At 35.4% G+C, this 15,702-nt stretch overlaps 2 protein-coding genes across 5 annotated transcripts in view; one reads left to right on the top strand and one right to left on the bottom strand.

Moving 5' to 3' along the window:
- Nucleotides 1–1,678: 1,678 nt before the first annotated feature.
- On the top strand, nucleotides 1,679–6,063 carry LOC149424839 (methyltransferase-like 26). Of its 2 annotated transcripts, XM_089650824.1 has the most exons (3): nucleotides 1,679–1,828; nucleotides 1,909–2,001; nucleotides 5,413–6,063. In XM_089650824.1, coding segments are annotated over exons 1-3 (732 nt in total). In that variant the 5' UTR covers nucleotides 1,679–1,826; the 3' UTR covers nucleotides 6,050–6,063. The 2 variants fall into 2 exon arrangements, with proteins under 2 accessions (XP_089506950.1, XP_089506951.1); XM_089650825.1 differs by having other exon boundaries at nucleotides 1,679–2,001.
- A 54-nt stretch (nucleotides 6,064–6,117) lies between these two features.
- Nucleotides 6,118–15,702, bottom strand: part of Sema1b (Semaphorin 1b) — a 262,804-nt gene continuing 253,219 nt past the window's right edge. For all 3 annotated transcript variants that reach the window (XM_089647332.1, XM_089647350.1, XM_089647341.1), the window contains 10 exons: nucleotides 14,390–14,654; nucleotides 13,959–14,152; nucleotides 13,007–13,148; nucleotides 12,678–12,886; nucleotides 12,395–12,540; nucleotides 12,199–12,281; nucleotides 11,836–12,079; nucleotides 10,132–10,469; nucleotides 9,822–10,011; nucleotides 6,118–9,154 (listed from right to left, as the gene is read on the bottom strand). In XM_089647332.1, the coding sequence (XP_089503458.1) occupies nucleotides 8,929–9,154; nucleotides 9,822–10,011; nucleotides 10,132–10,469; nucleotides 11,836–12,079; nucleotides 12,199–12,281; nucleotides 12,395–12,540; nucleotides 12,678–12,886; nucleotides 13,007–13,148; nucleotides 13,959–14,152; nucleotides 14,390–14,654 (2,037 nt within the window). In that variant the 3' untranslated portion in view covers nucleotides 6,118–8,928. The remainder of the gene's footprint in view (nucleotides 9,155–9,821; nucleotides 10,012–10,131; nucleotides 10,470–11,835; nucleotides 12,080–12,198; nucleotides 12,282–12,394; nucleotides 12,541–12,677; nucleotides 12,887–13,006; nucleotides 13,149–13,958; nucleotides 14,153–14,389; nucleotides 14,655–15,702) is intronic.

The following is a 15,702-nucleotide window of genomic DNA, read 5'->3' as shown; positions in this document are numbered from 1 at the left end:
AGCACCTCATCCTATTCTGATGCCATAAACAATTTTTTCTAGATTGTTGGCTTGGTACTTAGATATTTTAAACCATATGTTTTACAACAACCGTCAGACATAAAAAGTTTATTCTGTGTATCTTTATTTGATCACCTAAATTGACAGTGTAATTATTATCCAATTGAAGTATGTATGTGTACTTAGCTCATATCGATTTCACATAAACACGAATGGACACTTATCTTGTGTCGTGTGGTACAAGGTCACATGAATAATATTTTATTGATAATTACTAGGTATAAATAATTTAACCTGCTCAACTACCGAATAAAGCTTTTCTTTATTTAAATAAATCATAAATAAAACTATGATAAGGTATTATAGTATGCATTATAAATACAGGGTGTCCGGAGATAAAGTACGCTAACTTTGGGAGGTGATTCTACATGTAAAAAAAATACAAGTAAAAAAAGTAGTTAACTTTTTAGAAATTCAAATGTTTATTTTCCCGTACAAAAATATACTATTCCACATAAGATTATTTATTTTTTCATACAAACAATTCAACTTCTTAACCCAAAACCTTAAAAACTTGGAATTTCGAAAAAAGTTGTTAATTTTTTTACTTGTACCATCACGTAGAATCACCTCCCGAAATAGGCGCACTTTACCCCCGGACATCCTGTATTTTTCTTCAAACAATATTAACGCGACACCCACACGCGAGTTATTACCTATCGTCTTACACATAAAATATTATAATAAAGTTTTAATCATAGTAATGACAATATCATCATATGGTGTATCTATGATGACAAGTGACAGCATGGATGGACCTAAAAAGCCCCGGACTGCAGGGTGAGGGGAAAGTTTTATGAAAAATGTCAAAACCTATTTAATTTTTTAATGACTAATCCCATTCCTTGTATCATCAAATACCCCAAAAAGTCATAAGCCGTTATAACTCATTATAACACAAACATTAAATAAAAATAGTTATTTTTTAATATGAATACCGAACAAGAGTCTCAACACTTCCTAACCGTATATATATATATATGGTAGCGATGATTTACTAGATCTTTTTGACCATCGAAATATTTCGAAATAAAACTTATACACCACTTTGCATACAAATCAGTTCAAAAGAAGTCATACAAGATGGCTCCCTGGCAATTTCCTCTTGCCCTAGATTTGGCTTCAATGCCATTCATACAAAATCGCACTACTGCTCTTTTCCGGGCTTTTTAGGTCCATGGGCAGTGAGTGGTTTATTTATGGGTATAGTGAGTGGTATATATATATATATGGTAGCGATGATTTACTAGATCTTTTTGACCATCGAAATATTTCGAATCATTGTCATGGACAAATCGATTCTGTCAAAAAGCATTGCACAGTTCGAGAGTGAGACAGTCTCACTCTCGGACTCAGTGAGTGGCATAAATAAACCACTCTCGTGAGTGGTTTATTTATGGTGCAAGACAATCGTTTTGAAAGTAATCGAAGAGCTACTGCTCCCGCGCTGACTACGAGCGATTAAATCGGTCAATCATTCGATTCTTTTGATGTTTCGATTAAAATATTTCGATCATGTAAATGTTTCGATCATGTTCATCACTAATATATGTTGATATCGTGAGTGGTATATCCGTATATCGTGATTGGTTTATTCAATTTATGCGTATATCTATGGCAATCTATGGTGACGTCTGTCAAGCGCAATGAACGATTTTGTAATTTTAAAATTCCCGAATAAAGTTTATAGTGGTTTATTTATGATCGTTATTTTCATAGTCAGTTTGTGAGTTGTTTATTTATGGTCAGTTTAGTGTAGAAGGCTAATGTGAGTAGTTATGGTGCGAACTGAGTTCAATACTTCTCTACGTAAATATCTTGCAAATATAATATATTTCCATTCTTCAGGGCTCTGACTTTTCGCTGCGTTAGTATTTGTATCAGAAAAATTTCTGCCATGAGTGCTCGAAACTATGGAACGACATGCGATATGGATTCAAGGTATAAGATTTTTTTCATACAATCTCATGAAATTACAAAGACATTATCATATTAAGCGCCGTTTAAAAGGCGTTGGTTGGTCAGGTATTTGGTGCATAAAATCTAAGAAGCTTCACAATACGATTATCTCACTGCATTTAGACTTTGTTTGATAGATTTCATGAATTGGATTGCGAACTCTGCTAACCTTGTCGACAATCCTACTTACAATTTGGGAGGCGGGTGTGGGTACCGCCGCCCCGGGAACCGGTAATTGGATAACCAACACCTCTGCCATAGGTCACCCCAAGTATTCGCTACGTTTGGTAAATTAGCAGGGGTGCTCGGGTTTTTATGGGTGAGGTTTGTCCAGTTCAGTGGAGGATGCGTCTGCTGACCCGCTACATGGCGGATCGGGAGAGGATAGTTGAGGGAGACCCTTTGACCCCTCCAGCCGGATTCTCTAGACCCACCGCCTTGCACCGCAGTGGGAGGGATGGATTCATACGTCACCCCTGGAGTCAACGATCCCTAGATTCCTACCCACCCCTCATACATTTTCATTCCCAGAACTTTCTCTCCTTCCTTTCCTCAAAAAAAACCCTTCACACAACGTTCCCAAAGGTGACGTAGGCCCTGAGGCAAACTATTTTCCTCTGGGCTTCTCCTGTGTGGAGTTAATGTAAAAAAATGATTGCCGAGTTGCATGTTTGCCTGAAAATTGAAAGTGTTCAAGATGTTAAAATAGTCGAATAGTGGTACCTACTATTTATGCATACAACAAAATTTTGCCTGTGGAATTTTTTCTGAGTGGGAAGAACTCTCTACTACTAAAAGAAGCACTCTACTATCAAAAGTATTCAGTAACAAATACAAAATATGAAATTAATACTTTATACATACAGTGGGTTGCCATATTAATAGGGACAGTTCCAATATTTCCTGATTTTTATCTTTTCGTTGTCTCTACTTCTAAATAACTTGGATATGATGGCTATTCCTTCGTTATTTTTGTTGCTGGTATCACCACTGACAGTTTTAAGAAGTGGCAACACTCGAAAAGTGCCACATCCCTCGAAAATTTAAGGTTTTTTGCACGTGGCCAGCATTTTTGTGAAAATGCGTGATTGAAGTTCTGGTAAATAAATATACATTATAATTATATTTACGAGTTTTAACAGTTTTGCTGTACAAAAATGTAACTAATTATTAATTATCTATTAATTTCAGTAATTTTTTTTTTTTCATATCTTATTTCAGTGAATAGTTTTTCCATATTGAGTCCAATTTTCTGTTTTTTCAGTATGGCTAGGTCTTCAGACAGGTCCCCAAGAAAATTTCTTGAAGTGAAGACACTATTGTTAAACACTCAACATTTGCAAAGGGATATAGCAGCCATTACAGGTATTTTAAAGTCTGTGGTTAACAGGATAAATTAGTAAATCAATTAAAACCTACCCCTTGAATTGGATCACATTGAGAAATGTGGCAGAAAACGAATCACTACACCTCTTACTGGCCGCAAAATCAAAGACGTCTGTCTCCAAAACCGCAAAAAGAGTGTAGTTCGTCTGACCTTGATGATCAATGAACAAGATATCGAAGTCTCCCAAAGGACAGTCCAGAGGATATTGGCTGAGGAGAACCTCATTGGGCATCGGCCAGCTAAAAAACCTCGCCTCGCAGTAGATATGAGGAAAAAACTACTGGAATGGGCCAACGCGCATCAAAACATGACTATAGAGAACTGGAATATGATAATTAACATTTTTGTGGTTTTCGAGTTTTCAAAATATTCCATTAGTTTGATTATGGCCCTTTTTTAAGGTGTGCTTCTCTGACGAGTCCATATTCCAAATTTTTTAGGATTCATCATCGTTCGTCCGACGACGCCCAGGAGAGAAATTTCATCCGGACTGCCTTGTAGAGACTATCAAACACCCTACCAGTATCATGACGTGGTCAGTCATCTCTTCCAAAGGGATGGGGCGCCTCCACATCGTTCAAGGGACTACGAGGCAGGACCAGTACAGGCAAATACTGGAAAATCGATTACTGCCTCAAGTCGGAGAATGGTTCCCTGGTAGCCATGAATACGTTTTTAAGCACAACTCCGAACCCTGTCATAAAGCCAGGTCTGTCACTGCATTCCTGGCTGAAAAAAATGTGCAGGTTTTACCTTGGCCGGGACTTCCCCTAACATGAACCCTATTAAAAACCTGTGGGAGATCACCAAGAGGGAGATTGCCAAGGAGGTGATCACAACGAAGCAGCAGCTCATCGAAACCCTCATCCGGGTGTGGCATCATTCTCCTGACCTAAAAATTACTGCAAAATTGTGCATTGAGAGTATACCACGGCGTGTACAAGCTGTTATTGCGGCTAAAGGTGAAATTACGAAATATTAACTTTTTGTTCGATAATGTTTAAAAATAAAAAAATAAAAAAAATATTTATTTATTTATTGGATGATTTATATAGCGCCGCTTTTGTGAGATATCACCTCAGGGGCGCTTTACAGTTAATGCAGATATTACAAAAAAAATATAAATATTACAAATTGAAATTGAAATTAAGTTAAATAAAATGAAGTACAGAAACAGGTGACACGAAGATGGAGAATCTGCTGCAAGAATCCTATGTGGTGAGGAAACTGGACCAGCTGCTGTAGCAAGAAAGTGCACCGCGTCCACCAACAGTGCCAGCACGAGGTTCGTCATCTGTCCAGGTATGTGTCTGCTGCTAACAGAGCGCTGACACAATATCCTCACATAGATAACAAAACTTGGCCGCACAGCTGTGACGTTCGGCAAGTCCATCTCCTTGTACACTTGTTCCTGGTGATTATGTTAGTGGTGCATTGTCATAATAAATTACCCTGGGCACTTGTTAGGGCTTCCAAGAATTCCATTGAAAACATCTGGCGTACCTACAGTTACCGATTCTCGTCCCAAGTTCAACTTCATCGAATTTAGAATATTTTTTAGCACAATTTTCGATTATTCATTTTTAACACACTGCACTCTAATCACATTACTATAAAGTTCTGATTACTAATTGGTAAGTTAATTTAAAATGTTGATTGACTGATTTTTAAAATAATTTCAAAGGGATGTTGCCTCGTTTCCCTTGAAAATACTAAAAAAAAACACAAAGCGGTTGGATGTGGCATGACGCGTCCAGCTGCCACAAAGGGCGCTAACTAGTCCTAGATTAAGGACAAATACGGTGTTAATTTTTTCAAAATTCAATGTCCTTGTTAATAAATAATAATAACCGCACCTAAAATCATAAACATCTGTGTTTTATGAACACAAAGTGTGAAAAACACATTTTCCATAGGTGTCCCTATTAATATGGCAACCCACTGTATACAATGATTTGTTTTCGCTTAGTTTCAGTGTGATGGTAATTGTTATTATTTTCTTTCAGTTATAAAAATGACAAACTGATATATCCAGCGGCCTCTAGAAATAAGGATCCCATATTGCAAGCATTTAAACAAGTCCTTCCGAAGCACATTCCTTGCAATCAGCAGTTTTCTGTTCTGGAGATATCATCTGGCTCCGGGCAACATGTGGCACACATAGCTCCTAACTTCCCCTGCGGACTCTTCCAGCCATCGGAGTACGACCCGGACCTACTGGCCAGCATCACTATATATGCACAAGAATGTGCAACTAAAAATGTTAAAAAACCTCTTTTGATCGATATTTGTCAGAAACTCTCTTGTTATAATTTCAAAGAAAATTCTATTGATGTTATCTATAATGCCAACATGATGCACATCTCACCTTACGAATGTACAAAAGGTTTGTTTTCAAATGCTGGATTGTATTTAAAAACTAATGGAATCATGATCACTTATGGCCCTTATGCGTTGGATGGCGTCATAACACCAGAAAGTAACGTCAGTTTCGATGAATCTTTGAGGTCTCGAAATCCGCAGTGGGGTCTCAGAGACATTAAAGATTTATCAGTCTTGGCTAAAGAAAACCATTTAAAACTAGAGGAAATAATCGATATGCCATCTAATAATAAGTGTATTGTGTGGAAAAAGGTTCAATAATAAAAAAAATGTATTGGAAAGAAAAACTTCTTTAATTTATTATTTAATAAACATCATCTTTCGTCACAAAATAATAATAAAATAAAAATTTCATAATGGGCCTATTTTATATAAATTGTAATGGGTTGTACATTAATATAATTACAGTGTGTTTAATTAATAAAACATACGCGTATAAGTAGGATGTTTGATGGATGACATTACGAAATAATAGAAATGCTAGTAACTAACTTAAAATTATTTATTTGAATTTACATTATCGGATTTTTGTACTAAACCTTGAGAGAAAAAGGGTAAACTTTGTAAGTTCTGGAATGTCCAATAATTATTTGAATGCAAATAGAAAACGGAGATTAATTTTTGGTCAGTAAAAGTAGTTCTGGTTGAGTTATAAAAAAAAACAGTCTCATGTTAACATCTTCCAAAATAATTTATATGACATAATTTGGGTAATTTACAGGCAGCATCTTTCAAGAGGCTCTTCCCTGGTTCCCGTTACAAACCCGCTGATGACAAGAACACTTAACACAATGACTAATAAGTTTGGCCTTACATCATTTTGGCCCGGGGTTACTAATAATTAAATTACATAGTTGAATGAGCCATGCGAAATACCTTCAGATTCACCTAAGATGTATTCTAACTGATGACTAATTTGTTTTCATTCAAAGCATTAAATTCACTTTAATTCTTTCTTTATCCAATAAAAATGCATAAAAACCCATTAAAGTGCATAATGGCACTCATCTGTCTCCCAATGCTTATTTGGTTGTTATTTTTTTTATCATACACATTTTGGAAAATAAAAAAGAAAGTTACTAAAATTGATCATTCACCAATTAAAATCATTAATGAAAACGAATATTGCATACAATGAATGATTTGCAAATTCCAAGGATAAATCAGAGACTAAATGAGAAACTAAAACATGTGTATTCCCTGTATGTGTAAGAATGTTTCGCTCCACTTTAGTCAAGTTTGTGTAAGAATGTTTCGCTCCACTTTAGTCAAGTTTGTGTAAGAATATTTCGCTTCACTTTAGTCAAGTTTTTGTAAGAATGTTTCGCTCCACTTTAGTCAAGTTTGTGTAAGAATGTTTTGCTCCACTTTAGTCAAGTTTGTGTAAGAATGTTTCGCTCCACTTTAGTCAAGTTTGTGTCAAGTGGACGGATAGGCTCCAATTGTTCTGAGCATAAAACCTTAAAATATATTCATCTATAAACAATATTTACAAAATTTGATTGGTGGGGAGGGACACAATAAAAATATGGATTAAATAAATCAAACCTTCTTTTAACTCTTGGTCAAGGTAGCTAGCTGCTATACTATAATAATATCATGATCTGGTGAAATAAAACCAATATGGATTACATACTTTGTTCAAAGGTAGTAATACAATATTCAATCATAAATGTTTAAGCTTGCCATGAATGCCTCTAGTTATAAACACAATAATTGAACTCACAAGAAAAGTAGCCTTAATTTGAAATATATTACAGTCAATAAATACTCTGTTATGAATAATTGTGAATATTTTAAAGAAGTAAGTAGGTATGTACAATTGTTGTTATGTATGTTTGTTTGTTGATCTGAGACAAGTCACTAGTGCCATAAGCTAACGGTGGGATGTATTCTGCTTACGAGCAATGCCATGCGTATCGTGTCTAATTGTATGTTTATAATTATAATAATATATATGCTGAGTATTTTAGTTTTGCGTCTAAAAAGGCAAAAGAATTTCAATAAAAAGGCAATCAACGATCACAATTAATAAAATTTCAGACAAATGCAATAACAATGGATTTGATGCTATAGAATTTGAGCTACAATAACATATGTTTAAAAATAATTTGTATTCACAGTCTATCCAGCCTCGACACATGAAGCGTTCTTATGACAGGCACAAGGCTGGCAGCCTACAAGGCACCTTACAATATACTCCACTATCTCAGGAAGATCTGTCTCTCCACTATCTAATTAAATATGTATATCGCTTTCTAATACATATTATAAGATAAGTAGTAAATAAACAGCTACATAACAATTTAAAATTAATTACCATATGTTTCTTAAATATACATTCGAATTTTCCAAATTAATACAATTATTTATACGCATATTTCATTTTGAATATTTACAAATGTCATAAAGTTATATTGTACATAGATATATTTTTAGCCTTAATTAACATAGCTGCTCTTACAAATGAGTACGAGGAAATTGTGAAATAATAATTCAGACTCAAAAGCATCACACATGTGTAAAGTAATGAACGTTCCTTACCACAACTACTCGCTACTATTCAGTTTGAAAATAATTAAAAGGTCTCTATTCAATAATGACTTCACAAAAACGGAAGCAGGATCACTTGGCATATTTACAATGCACTCACTATAATGCATTGCATCGCACTTAAACACGTACTTCAATGTTTGGAATGAAAGGATACACGCCTAACTCCACGAACTCCATCAGCTTTAATGCATTCTATACGAACTAAGACGTGAAAACATTGCCTCCAATGTTCACTTATTCTGTATTTCATGTTCATTTTAACACTCACTAAAAACATACTGTTTTTTCTTAACAAATGCACCGATGTACTATGTAAATTTGTACCCACTTTTCTTCATGTGCATACCTGACTATCCATCATGGTATATGAGCCACTTTTCCTTATTTTAATTATTTAAAATAATTATTGTCATCATTCCGAAATGAAATAGCGCAAATGCAATCATTTTTGCATTTCATTTCCCAAAACAAATGGAAAAATCTTTTCAAATCACAAAATTCTATTGTGTATCGCGTTGTCCGCACAAATCTGGCAAATATTTGTACGAGACTCTTTAAACTGATAATTCCATGTTGCGATAATTTCATATGTACGTTTTCTTGACTTTCTGGAGAGTGCCGCACTTGATGTCTTTGTCGAGAGACTCGTTGGAATTCTTGCATTCGTGGGAGCGATCCTTGCCGCCCAGTTCGTGTTGCAGGTTGTCCTGCTTAGCAGGAACATTCACCACAAGGTTGATGGTCTTGTTGGCTCGAGGAGGCAAGTATGCCGAAGGATTGGCATTCAAAGGAGTCTCCAAGGGTGTCAACCTGGAATGAAAATTACAACTCATACTTATTAATGCTATTCAAATATTTCCCTTTCTTGTATAATATAATATGAAGTACAAATGATACCTTTTACAAAAGTAAATACAATTATTCGAAATAAAGTGAATTCACAATTGGAAAAATTCTGAGAGAAATAATGCAAAAGCTTTTAACATTAAAAGTTTTGTTCTTAAAAAAAAAGTTTTTTCCCTGTAAATTTATAATTTATTTTTTGACGTGATTTGCATATCAAGTGCCAAAACTAGTTGGTATAATATACACGGTGTCACGAAACAAGGAGGAAACTGGTAAATCAACATAACTTTTTTTTTTTTTTAACTTAAGACAATAAATGGCTGATGATTGACCAAAATAAAAATTCTAATTACGACTCTGAAAACAAAATTTCAAAATAAAAAAGAAATTATACCACAGAATTGATTTCAAATGTGATGTAGATTTACCTCTTCCCGGGTTGAACCATTAATTTCTGGATACCATGCGTAATACAAAAATAATAAAGTGATACATTGGAAACATAATAACTGTGTTTAAAAAAAAGAAGGTTTTTAAGCTGTTCCAATTCTTGGTTACATAAATAATAATATAAACTCGTATTATAATATCAGTGCAAGAAAAAAGTCAGTATCACATACAATAAACATACCTGTTGAGATGGTTGTGCTGCTCGTGAAAGGGCGTTGTGTCGGACAAAAAAGGGTGCCGAAATCGACGGGAAAATAAATATCCTACTACAAATCCTATTAATAATGTGACTAGACACGAAGCCACAACGGCAATGTGAAGCGATTGCGCCGTGTAGATCATATTCTCTGCTCGGTTTACCGTTAGGGAATCTGGAAGAATTATTATAATATTAGGAAAAATATACAACACAACTGAAAATAGTGTTTTAATGATTGGGTAAATAGCAAATATGTAAATCTAAATGGTTAAAAATAAATGTTGATTCATACCTGTTTCATGCTTTACTTTAGGCTCCGCTATGAGAGGAATTTCGTTTGACTTGACCAATTCGATGACAACTTCATTATCCATATCATCTACATTATTCTTGTCCAATTCTGTTTGGGTGGGGTGTTTGGATGTTCCTCCCAGAGTTCCGTGTGTGGGGGACTTCATCTGTCGATCTTCCTTGGACGGGAAAGGTAGCTTGTTGCATATCTCTGAACCACCCTTCTCAATGTCTTGTAGGAATCGCTCAGCATTGGGGAACTGCCTGCCGCCTACGTAAGCGCACTGTTGGGTTTTAGAGTCCCAAGCGCAGTGAGGGTCTTGTAGAGTAACGCAATGTCTGGAATAGGAGGATTAAGTTAGTTAATTCATCACAAAGCAGAAAGAGAGGTATTACCAATTTAATTTACAAAAGAGAATTTTCCAGACAATGAAGAAAACTATACAATGGATATTTTCAATTTCACATTCTAAACTTCAAGAAAACAAGTTTTTGTGATTAACCCTCCCACACCGATGGGGGTATTAATAATAATAATATTATATTTGGCTAATTTATATAGGACTTGTGAAAAATCACATCAGGGGCGCTCATCCCCAAACAAGAGTTTTGTGTAATGTCTAAGTTGTTTTTACAACACATACTCTATTTTTTAGATAATCCTAGAAAAGTATTTGGTAATCGATCTGCATTTAAAAAAATATATCCTGCTACTATTTTTTAAGATATTAAAAAAGTTTACCCAATGTGAATATATGATGGCTTAAAAATATATACATATAGATCAACAAGTGCTGATTCTGAATTTATAAGTTCTGTTGAATATTATAATACATAGAATGTATAAATCATCATTTAAATACCGTGTCATTGAAACAAATTTTGGTTGGTACGACTAATCTGCTGATTAATTAAAACCACTTCACGTCGGGGTTGCCACTTTGTGGAATACATATTGCCCAAATGGCGGGGAATTTCTAAGGTTTTCAAGACTTTGGTTTTGTTGTGGGGAAAATGCTAGGATTCTGGGCATTTATTTATTATCCAATCATAATGAAAAATAATATTTACAATCGTTGTGAGAATTCACTATATTTCGTTATCATTCGCAGAAAATTAGTAAAAAAAGTCTTTATTTATAGCTTGAATGAAAGATAAAATGACTAGGTGTATTATATTTAATGGAGGTTTTTAAACACCGGTAATTTGTTTATCAGGTGCGGTCATGGATGCATTTATACAATTTGATTCAATAAGATAACAATAGTGATTAATCTTAAAAAAACGTCGATTCCCTTACAAACAAGGTCATTATTGATAACCATCACTTTTTTTAAATCTTCGACAAAAAAGCATAATTTGCTGGAAAGGACTACAATAATATATATGTATTTGAGTTACGCTCGATTTTATCGTTTTGCACTACTTAATGATTGATTGACTGCTGGGCAAATATGACAGTGTCCAGTTTAAACGGTAAGTATAAAAAATAGTAACTAATATCCGAGTGTTACTGAAAAGGACAAAAAGAGAATTAGAAGACACCATAACTCTGCGGTATATGGGGGACCCTAGTGACCCCCTGGTTATATGTGATTTTTACCATCAGGTATGTAAAGGTTAACTAGGGTTCTGGAGAAAAATAAACATTTGAAATTCCTCTTTTCAAATCACTAAATTACTAAAAGTTTATAAGAAGACCAACCTGCATGATGAGATGTTGTTGCAATGGTACAGCGGCATGCTTCGAATGATCTCACTGGAGATGACAATAAGTTTGTCAGTGGCCAGAGCCACGTGTATTTGTTTAACTGGAACTCCGTCTGGCAGCACTTGGGTTTCAGAAACAATGACTGTCTCCACGGGAGCCCGGGTGTCTTCATCAGCACTGCTGTCAAAGTCCCCAAGAGCCGAGGCACCATTTAAGATTTTTATAACACGGCCATCATCTAAAAGAACAATTAAAATCTATAAGTTTTTCTCATGTGACCTTAATAAAGTAGTTATAATAATAGCTAACATACAGTTAAAAAGTAATGATATATTGATATTATTTTGATTTAAGTACCTGTGCCAACATAAAGGACATCATATTTTGCACCATTCATTGCCAAAACTTGGGGATGCACCGCAATCGTCGTGAATCGATATCTGTAAATAAAAGAAAGAACCTACTATAGATTTACCCTTATATTGTTATCAAATAATAATTGTTTGATGTAAAATACAAGTAAATGTCAAAAAGCTAATTAAATAGTACTTACTGCAAACTGACTCGGACAAGTATAGGTTTGGAGAGGAAAGCAGGAACCGCTTGCTCCATGAGAGAGTGAGTCTTGATGAAGTTGACAGCCTGGTCTGGAAGGGTTCTACTGTCCTTCACACAATCTCCTGGACGAGGTACAGGAATCTACAAAGTGAAATAATGAGAAAAAGGCAGGAAATAGAAACCAAAAATGAAACACTAAACAAACTTCAGTCCTAGAGTACATATTCAAACATGATTCATATTAGGAGTGTATAATTAAGACATGGTGAGAATATTACTTTATCTTCTTCCACTGGCAGCCAGTTAGCGTTGATGGTTTCCTGGGACTTGAAGTCACCGTTGAAGGCCGAGATGATATCCCTCATGGCAAAAGCGCACACTGCCGATCCACCAATAGAATTGACAGGTGTGGTGAGGACACCGTAGATTATTTCACTCTGGGCCTCACTGCTTCCGTATACTCCTGACACTATGTCCGTAGTTGATTCTGAAAATATAAAGAATAATTAAGTTAAGCCAAAGTCACATTACTAAACTTACTTCCGACTGTTTTTGAAAATAAAGTCATAGTGGATCTTTAATAAGAAGAGTTAAAGGCTGGACTTACGAATTTCATCAAAGTAAAAGGGATATTCCCCCTGAATAGAACAGTTCAGCCTTGCTTTAAGGAAAGATGTCCAACGATCACCAAACTGATGGGGTCCTCCTTTATCATTCAAACACACTCTCGCCACTCTTGAATACATCGCCTGAAATAAACAAAATAATACATAAAGATTAACAATTTATTCTAAATAAAAAAAAACCATGAAAGAGTAAAAAGTAAAATTTTGATGACCGTCATGAGTTACAGTTGTTTGAACAACCCAATAAATTTTTTACCAAATGCCATCAGATGTTTATTTATTTACTCTTTTTATACGCCTATGAGACTTTTACATTGGGTACATTGAAATGTTGAAAATATTGTACATAAGGGTTTATAAACAATGGTTGAAAAAATTATTCATACTTAAACCATTTTTTTATGTCAAGATATTATTTCTGATAATTTCAGTATATAATTATTCGTTTTTTTTTAACCAATTGTAAACCGACGTAATATAATGTAATCAAAAAATAATATTTTACATTACGTTGGTTTGCAATTGGTTAGAACAAAAGAATAATTATAAACTGAAATTATCCGAAATAATATCTTGACATAAAAAAATGGTTTAAGTATGTTTTAAACATCGAATTAGTTACATTAAAAATGTCAATATCATCGGTATATTCATTAGATAAACTATGCATGCAAGTAATTAGCGAGTTTGCTACATAATCTGTTTGTGAATGGTGACATTGAAATAGGTCCTTATGCCTAGTGTGCCAAGTAGGTATTCTTAAATTGACCAGACTCCATAGACATATGAAATATTCATATGTCTGTGCCAGACTCAGAAGTTGAAAATATTTAGTTGGCGGGGATTTGATGACAATGTCAAATATGATGGGGTTTGAATAATTAGATCTTCTTAGTAAACATAAAGTAAATTGGGTAAGTGAATGATAGGTACCTTTCCGCAGTTCATGTACTCCACAGCTGTTTCCCTGTAGAAGAAGAAGACGTAATCTCCCTGGCTGACGGAGCTGACGAAGCTGGGGTTGTTGAGCTGACGCAGGTCGGAGCGCTCTGTTCGCTGGAGGCCGCGGTAAATCAGTGGGTCCGTGCCCGAGAAGTCGGCTACTGTCGCTGTGTACAGTTGGCCATCTAGAGAAAAGGGAAAATAAATCAGTAAAAGGAATTCATTGAAATTATGTTATGTCCTTCCCAAGTCAAATGTATTGTTCGATCTCCTCCCATGTGTTTTCTTAAAAATCTACTGTAGCGGCCTTAGGCACCCATTATCAAACTGTGGCTTTGCCATGCACCGTCGACTTATTTATATGATTGTTACTATATTGATTAACCTTATCATTAAAATAAAAATAATTTCTGTTAACTTACTCGTGTAGATAGCGGTAGAGTTGTGTTCGGGGTCGTAGGGGCAGAGGCCCGTGCCCTCGAACTCCTCGTTCTTGTGCAGGCGGCCGTCGGGGCGAGGATGGTAGTGGCGGCACAGCGGCTTGTAGGCGTTGGTGCCGCACACCAGCGTCTTGCCGTCCAGTGCGCGCGCCGCGATGCGCAGGTAGTTCTGGCAGTCCACCTCGGGCGACTTGCCCTTCAGCGCACACAGCTCGCGGTGCGCGCGCGTCGAGTGCCACTCGATCCGCTGGAAAAATAAACAACAACACGATTACATCTGGAACCAAACTAAACCTATTTTATTATTAATTATAGGTTATAGTTCTATCAACATTCAAGATGACCGCCAAACTAAAAGTGTAAAATAATTTTGATTTGAATGAAACCGCTTTTTAAATTGCACTTATTTTCTTTATTATAATCGTTATTTCATCAAGAGGGGAAGCTTGTTCAACTGATAACCCAGGAAAATATGGTCGGAATACGTTGAAGAAGAAAACGTCGCTTGGCAACCCACGTGAATGCAGTTGCAATTAGTTACGGGCTGCAGCTAGGCAGGGTGAATCTTCGAAATTATAATTGGTCTGATGATAGCAAAACCTCAAAAGGGCACTAGGAGAAGAAATAATAGGTATAATGTGGATGCGAATGTTTTGTATTCTTGTATTGGAATTGGAACCCGAATTTCCATTGATGTTTGGACATACAAAAATTTGAACCATTAACATTTTAAGGTCGTTTAAAATTGTAAGAATTTCAAACATGATATTGATGATTTTATTGATGCATTGCAGCAATTGTGATAAAAATACGAATAGGTATCTTGGTCAGATTCGAGATAAATCATATCTATCTGAACAACTGACGGCCCACGAATGGAACTTGAACTGACGGGCTAGAGGAACACGATGGCCGCAGCCAGCTACTCAATGTCAGCGACATATTCATGATTGACGGATGTTGTGATACCTTTGCTGTATTTAAAGAAGAAGCATTGTGAAGTGTAAGGTATGAAGACTAGGGACACGTTATAAATAGTCATCAAACCGTAGCTATAAGCTATACACCCCTCACTAATGATTATTACAACCAATATTTTATAGTGGAATAACTTACTGGAGTAAAACTTCAAATTCAATGTAATGTTAAATCATTGAAGGTAATATTAACAACTCTCCCAAACGAAAAAATATGAAACAGAAAAACATTCAGTCGCATCTAGGAATTGAACTCAGGAGTGAAGATGAGGCTTTGCTCTACTAATGAGCTACTAACTAATTTGCAAGTAGATACAA

This window comes from Hesperophylax consimilis, chromosome 3 (genome assembly GCF_061612785.1).
Source record: "Hesperophylax consimilis isolate HC1 chromosome 3, BYU_Hcon_1.0, whole genome shotgun sequence".
Lineage (NCBI taxonomy): Eukaryota > Metazoa > Arthropoda > Insecta > Trichoptera > Limnephilidae > Hesperophylax > Hesperophylax consimilis.
The sequence above is the reverse complement of the archived record's forward strand: the minus strand, read 5'-3'. Positions and strand labels throughout refer to the sequence as shown.

What these genes read in the sequence shown, in the direction of transcription:
- LOC149424839 (XM_089650824.1), top strand. An exon ending in ACATGCGATATGGATTCAAG is followed by an intron (nt 2,002 to 5,412) that starts GTATAAGATTTT and finishes ATTTTCTTTCAG; the next exon opens with TTATAAAAATGACAAACTGA.